Here is a 6821-nt window from a genome sequence, read left to right as displayed (position 1 = left end):
TAAAGAAAGCTCTGTGTTGAGAGCCATAAAGAACACTGACATTACCAGTAGTACTTCACCAAGAAGACATGCACAAACAAGAAACAACACTATAGGATGTTATTTGAAGGTGGCCAGCTTTATAAAACAGTGGCTACATACAATGTTCCATGACTGGTGTTTCAGAACACCTGAGTGCTCGCCAAACTACGGACTCTCTGTCCATAGTTTATATTTGAGGCCACTGACGGTGCTTACCAAACTCCAAAGTGTATTATTCTTTGAGGATGGATGGATGGATGAGCAACTATTTTAATGCTGCAGCCACCATTCACAGGTCTCTATGGTGATCAAGTGCTGCCTGCCTTTACCATATTTAATGGCGTCAGAAAGATGAGTTGGGCGTCGAACAGCATCCGGTGTCATCCTCAACGCCGTGTCGGGCGAGATCTTGTTTCAGAAGACAGATCTCGTGGGCGACATCGATCATGGTCGGCCTCATCGACGGAGATAACTGAGTGCAAACGATCCCCAGCTCTATCAGCTCTGCCATCACGTCTCTCGGCAGCTTCTTGTGGTCGGCTGAGGTAGAGCGGTACTGCCCCAACGGTGCCCGTGATGTGATGACCTCTATGTTACGTGGGTAGTGACCCTTCACCCAGTCATGCAGGGTGAGTCCCTCGTGAAAGATCACGTCCGTAGGCCTCTTCCCTGTGATCATCTCTAGAAGTAGAACCCCGAAACTGTAGACATCGCCCTGTGTCGAAGGGTGCCCTCCCAACCCATATTCTACGTTCAAGAGAACACAGTCAAACATCTAAGAGAGAGAGAGAGAGAGAGAGAGAGAGAGAGAGAGAGAGAGTGAGAGAGAGAGAGAGAGAGAGAGAGAGTGAGAGTGAGAGAGAGGTATACTTAATACTACGTACCTGGTGCAATATATCCAACCGAGCCTTGCAGTAGTCCGGTGATAGAATGAAACCCAGATGATTCGGGGTCGTCGTTGCAGTCTTCGTTAACGCCGCTCACCAGTTTTGAGATCCCGAAATCTGATACCAGTGCTGTCATGTCTTCATCCAAAAGAACGTTGCTGGGTTTAAGATCGCAATGTATGACCCTAAAAGGAGCATAGTGATGTAGATAGGCCATTCCTTCAGCTACATCACTCAAGATGCTTATCACCTGAATCAGGGTTAGACCAGGAGTCGATTCAATGGGAGGATTCAAGTACTTCTCGAGGCTCCCATTGGGCATCAACGGAAGAACGAGAGCCTTGAAATCAGGTTTGCTGCAAGCTGTTATCACTCTGATTAGGTTCCTGTGCCTGGTCCTCTTCAGCACCTGGCACTCCCTCTTGAAGCTCCCTGATATCTCTACGCCACACTTTGGATCCAATACTTTCACTGCGATCCTCGTTTCATCTGGCAGAGTACCCTTGTACACATGTCCGAATCTGCCGCCGCCCACCAAGTTCGACTCTGCGAAACCCTCGGTGGCTTCGACGAGTTGCCGGTAGGAGATCCTTGGGTGGTGCTGCTTCTGTTCTTCCGCAGCGATCAGCGACTGGCGATGAGATGTCCGGTGTGAACACCAACACGTTCTTGATTTCCTGACCAGTGAATAAGCGAGGAGGCAGATGATGCAAGTGGTGCCGATCACGGTGAGAAGTATCGGCAAGGCAATGGACCAGCGAGCTGGCTTCGTTCCGCATGAGGGCATGCCGACAATAGACCCACACAGACCTGGATTGCCTTGGAAGGAGTCTGCGGTAAGCGAAGCAAATAGACCTTCGGTTGGTATAGCTCCGGAGAAGTTGTTGAAGGAGATGTTGAAGTGTTTCAACGAGGCAGATGCTTGCAGTGAGTCGGGCATGGTGCCTGACAACCGGTTGGAGGAGAGATCGAGCACTTGGAGATAAGGCAAAGCTCCCACAGAACTCGGGAGTGTGTCTTGCAACGCATTCCCGGAGAGGTTGAGATACTCGAGCGCGACGCAGCTGCCGAGCTGAGAAGGGATTGCTCCGGAGAAGTTGTTGGACGACAAGTCCAGAGCCAATATCATGTCCATTTTACTGAGCTCCATTGGAAGCGGACCCTCCAAGAGATTGGAAGACACGTTCAGATACAACTTCAAGCTGCTCAGCGCCGCGACATCACTCGGAATCCTCCCTGTCAATCGATTATACGAAAGATCCAGTATCTCCAGATTTATACAGTTGCCAAGGCTCGCCGGGATTCTGCCGGAGAGGTGGTTTTTGTGAAGCATCAGCCTTCGTAGCTGCGACAGATCGGACAGGCTGTCAGGAACCGAACCTGTAAGCCTATTTGCTGATATGTCAAGAAGACCCAAGCGCGGGATTCCTCCAAGAGATGGTGGGATGTCACCAGAGAGCAAGTTGTTGGACAAGTACACTCTCTCTAGCTTCCTCAACCGAGATAAGTCCGGCGGTATGGAACCATTCAAGTAGTTGTAGGACAGGTTCAAGTAGGTCAAGTTGACTAGATTCGATATGTTGGGAGGGATTGGACCGGAGATGGCGTTATCATCGAGGTGAAGTTGAAGGAGATTGATTGAGATATCACCAATGAGCGGTGGTATGTGGCCTCGAAGATTGTTTCCGGCGAGCTCAAGCTCCTGTAAGTGGGAGCAGTTCCTCAAGGAAGCAAAGAAGGGAGTGAGGTCAGTGGTGGTGTCATGGCTTGACAGGTTATTGTATGACAGATACAGGAACTGGAGGAACGGCATCTTATCGAAAATGGTAGATGGCAGCGCTCCACTCAGGTAATTAGACTCGAAGTCGATCCATGCAAGCATGGAAGAGTTGGATAAGGCGGTCGGGATCGGTCCCTCGAAGTTGTTGGACCACAGGAGGAGGAATCTCAGGTCGGGGAGCCGGCATTCATTGGCCAGAGGGATTTTCCCGGAGAGAGAGTTGTTCGAGAGATCCACGTACTGCAACGAGGTGCAGTTGCAGAAGAGGGTCCTCGGCGAGCGGCCGGAGAGCCGGTTGCTGTCCAAGTCGAGGTATATCAACTGGCGGAGGAACCCAAGCTCGACGGGAATGGACCCGACGAGGAAGTTCTTCGACAGGCTCAACTGCTGCAGGCGAGAGATGCATCCGATCTCCGGTGGAATGGTCCCGGAAAGGGAATTCCCCGAGAGGTCGAGCACCACGAGGAACGAGAGGTTGCCGATCGCCGGCGAGATGACCCCGCGGAGGCCCCTTCCGCTGAGGTCCAGTTGCACCACGCGCTTCTTGAGGCGGTGGCACGTGACGCCGGTCCAGTTGCACGCGTCGGAGCCGAGGGAGACCCAGCCTGCAAGCGCGCCGCTGGGGTCGGACGAGATGGCGGAGGCGAAGGAGAGGAGGGCGGCGCGGTCCCTGGAGGCGCCTTGGAGGGGGGCGGCGGCGCTTGCCATGGCAAAGGCTGACAAGACGAGGGATAGAAAGAGGAGCGTGGCCATGGTGGTGGGAGAAATGGATGGTGTGAGAGCTATGTTTGCTACACCGCCAGGGTTTTAAAACGAGACCTCGAAAGGCAGGCGTGAGGGTGGCTGCCTAATCGCCGTTGACTGCCGCCGTTAAATTTTCTTGTGCCAAGGCGTTTGACTTCAAGCGGAGGGGTCGGGGGTTCCAGCTTCGAAACACTTGTCATACATCGGTTATAGTTTCCCTGTTAATTTACGTGTCATTTGATTGCATAATTACGTGGGTCCCATGTATATTCCTCTACCACGAGCGCGGTAGTGTGTTGGGTAAATTCGAACGTGCCGAGAAATAATCGCCCAGCGTGTGAACTGTTAAACACATAAGGTGGCGTAGAGGCTAATGATGGAGATTAAGAAAGCAACTCTCTACCCGTCCGGCTTACCTCTGAAACTACGAGTCCGGTCACCGGAGAATACGATGGCCCCGCAGGCGGGTCCCACACGGGCTTCGACGCTGCTGCGACAGACGGGTCCGTCGTAAGTGGGCGGAGAAACAATCCACGGAATCGACCTATGCCTAATGGTGGATTACAGGGGGATTTGTATACGTAGTAGTGAGGGTTGGTGAGGGGGAGTATTTAAACTCGGGGATGACGTGGAACTTTCCTTGGGCTTACCGTGTTGGCGATCTGCGTCGGATGTCACGTGAGTTGAAAAGTCACCCGACTTCAACGGCTGGCGTTCACATTTCACATGGAAAGTCAACCCATCCGGGCAATGTAAACTTATCTCCTTTCTCTCTTCCTCATCCGATGAACTCATTAAACAACGATAAAGAGATGAGGCGTGATCGAGTTTATACTTCATTAATCTTAAAGCGACTGCATCATCTCACGCACAATGGCATTTTACCTAAATCTCAAAGGGCACGTGTCGTCTGTCGACAACCTGCATGTCTCAATGGGATCCAAGGCAAAATCCATTTGCTTTTAATTGCCGTGTGGAGTCGATAAGCAATGTGGTGATCTCAGGGAATAGTCCTTTGGCTGCGGAGAAATCAGTTCCTACTCCCATTACGGTACGGTTCATTTCCACTCTATCAACGTATGTGAAGTCTTGGCAACGACAGAAACCTTTATTTACGATGGTGCTTTTAGATTTGTGCAACCATACCACATTTATCTCATGGTCTCTTATAGTAACTTGCTTACAAACAATCAAATGCTCACAAATGGACTAGTTTATAGATGGCTTATTTATAGGCCATCAATATTTTTGCATGATACAATAATAATAACATCTCATGCTCCTTTAGGCTTGAACGGTGAGAGTTTATAATTAAAATCTAATTAAATTTTAAGTAAGAGTTTAAGTTGGAGTAAGAGTCATTATTTCATTAAGATTACCACTTTATGGATTAGATCTATAAATGGATTGTGTCCTATTCACCACATCCCAAGTCAAGAAAGAGATAGAGCGCAAATATAAAAAAGCGAGGCTGAGATACTGCTTATGTTTCTCTTTTAATCTCTTTTCTCTCTTCTATCGTCTCAAATCTTAATTTCTATCCAATTTCTTTCTCCCAACAATTGCCAAGTGGCACTCGTTTCACAAGCTATGTTTTAACTAATGAGAAGCACGATAGTTTATTGTTATCTTATTCTCACAATATTATTTATTTTGAACATGACAATTCTTCACAGTGTAAGGTTGAACAAGTATATTTTTTTATTCTTTAATTTAAAAATAAATTACTTGGAGGATAAGTGCTTAAGTTTAAAAATACTTGATGTGGTGTCCCCCAAAACAGAAAAAAAAAACACCGAGTGTTTTATATTTTTTAATAATTTTTTAAAAAATTATTTTTTAAAATTATTTTTTTGACTATATAAGGTGAAAACTAATTCGAATCCAATTGGGTCTTTTCTCCAAGTTAGTCTCAAGCTAAACTTTATCAATTCAAGTTAATCTAAACTTTATCTCTAAGTTAATCTCTATAGAAAAATGTATTGTGCTATTTTTATAGATATCATATGACCTTTACCATCCAAGCTGAGGCGTTCTCGATAAGATGATGAAAAGGATGAAAAAGTTAGTTGATTTAGAGTAATTATAAGAGTTTAAAGTTGATGACTTGGTATTAGTGAAGCACCAATCAGCATCACTCTAGTTTCTCAGGCGAAATATGCATATATGATTGATGCATAAGTATGAAAATTCATTCCTAATTATTAAGTATGAAAAGTCATTTCTAATTATTAGCAAAGTTGTAGCTCAAAATTCATAATATATTCTATGCGAACAACTTGAAAACCTACTACTTAGATATGCAAGATCAAGAATATTTCAAATCGACTATCTCCTAATAGAATCTCTTATGAAAAGCAAGTTGAATTTATTTTAGTACATTATAAGACGAAACAACCTAACAAAGTGAAATAGATCGAATATTTGGTGAATCGGTGAAAACTCCTTAGAACATAAGTTAGTTGGAAGCCTCAAAATGCCCTTTGACATGAAAAAATAATCATCAAAACCTTCTAGTGAACACTTGATAGTTCAAGTGTGAGAGAATATCATAGATGAACATTGCATGCTTAGAATACCTTCATCAATAGACTATTCACCACACATTCACAACATTATCGTTAATACGGATCATGAGTCACTTTAGTGTACTTGTATAGTTATTTCACAACATGTTTTATCTTAATTTTATATATTTTTACTTGAAAATTATAAACTAGAAGGAATAGTTTGCAAAGCTATAAGTGGCCACTCGTCAGAATGGATAAAATTATCCTCAAAATGTGTCATAACTTGTTTTTCTATAGGTTATATGTGTGGAGTGAAATATCAGCCATCTTAGCATCTTAAAATTACCCAGGTGACATAAGGTTGGATAAAGCTTTGGAGTATAATTGGACATTAATTGGATTAATAAATTATATGTAAAGTTTTTAAAAACTTGCTAAGACACTTGACACTTATAAGTAGCCATTGGTGGACTTTTGATTATTCATTTACTTTTTAAAATTTTTTTCTCTTTATCTCTTTTCTCTCGTGAACAATAAGTGTTTCTTGAATTATTTATAAAATTAATTTTTTTATAAAACATTACGACTTATCCTTAATTTGTTTACTTGAGTTAATTAACTTTTATTTACATATACTTTGGGACCTATACGAGGTTCCTTCTTAGTTGATCTTTTACATATGAATAATACAAGAGTGTCTCATGACATAGACAATTCTAACTAAATCAATAACAACCTGATGCTCTCTCTAACACATGCTCTCCCCATTTCTTTGGATACATGGTGCAGTAGAGTCAGGTCGAGAAGCATCATTTGGTCAATTTGACTTCATTCATTAATACTTCATAGGCTAATTTAGCATTGCATAGTGGTGCTCGA

The 6821-nt window shown here is 44.4% G+C and overlaps 1 protein-coding gene across 1 annotated transcript; it reads right to left on the bottom strand.

Moving 5' to 3' along the window:
* LOC103991953 (putative leucine-rich repeat receptor-like serine/threonine-protein kinase At2g24130) lies at positions 1 to 3496 on the bottom strand. Its single transcript, XM_009411500.3, has 2 exons — positions 906 to 3496; positions 1 to 768 (listed from the first exon to the last, which is right to left on the bottom strand). Exons 1-2 carry the CDS (start codon positions 3439 to 3441, stop codon positions 365 to 367), a joined length of 2940 nt encoding a protein of 979 aa, XP_009409775.2. The 5' UTR covers positions 3442 to 3496; the 3' UTR covers positions 1 to 364.
* Between the last annotated feature and the right edge of the window lie 3325 nt (positions 3497 to 6821).

Source organism: Musa acuminata, chromosome BXJ2-7 (genome assembly GCF_036884655.1).
Source record: "Musa acuminata AAA Group cultivar baxijiao chromosome BXJ2-7, Cavendish_Baxijiao_AAA, whole genome shotgun sequence".
NCBI classification, from domain to species: Eukaryota; Viridiplantae; Streptophyta; class Magnoliopsida; order Zingiberales; family Musaceae; genus Musa; species Musa acuminata.
Note: the sequence above shows the minus strand (reverse complement) of the source record. Positions and strands in the feature narration are given on the sequence as shown.

What these genes read in the sequence shown, in the direction of transcription:
- LOC103991953 (XM_009411500.3), bottom strand. Translation starts at nt 3,441, where the DNA reads ATGGCCACGCTCCTCTTTCTATCCCTCGTCTTGTCAGCCTTTGCCATG. An exon ending in GGTTGGATATATTGCACCAG is followed by an intron (nt 769 to 905) that starts GTACGTAGTATT and finishes TCTTGAACGTAG; the next exon opens with AATATGGGTTGGGAGGGCAC.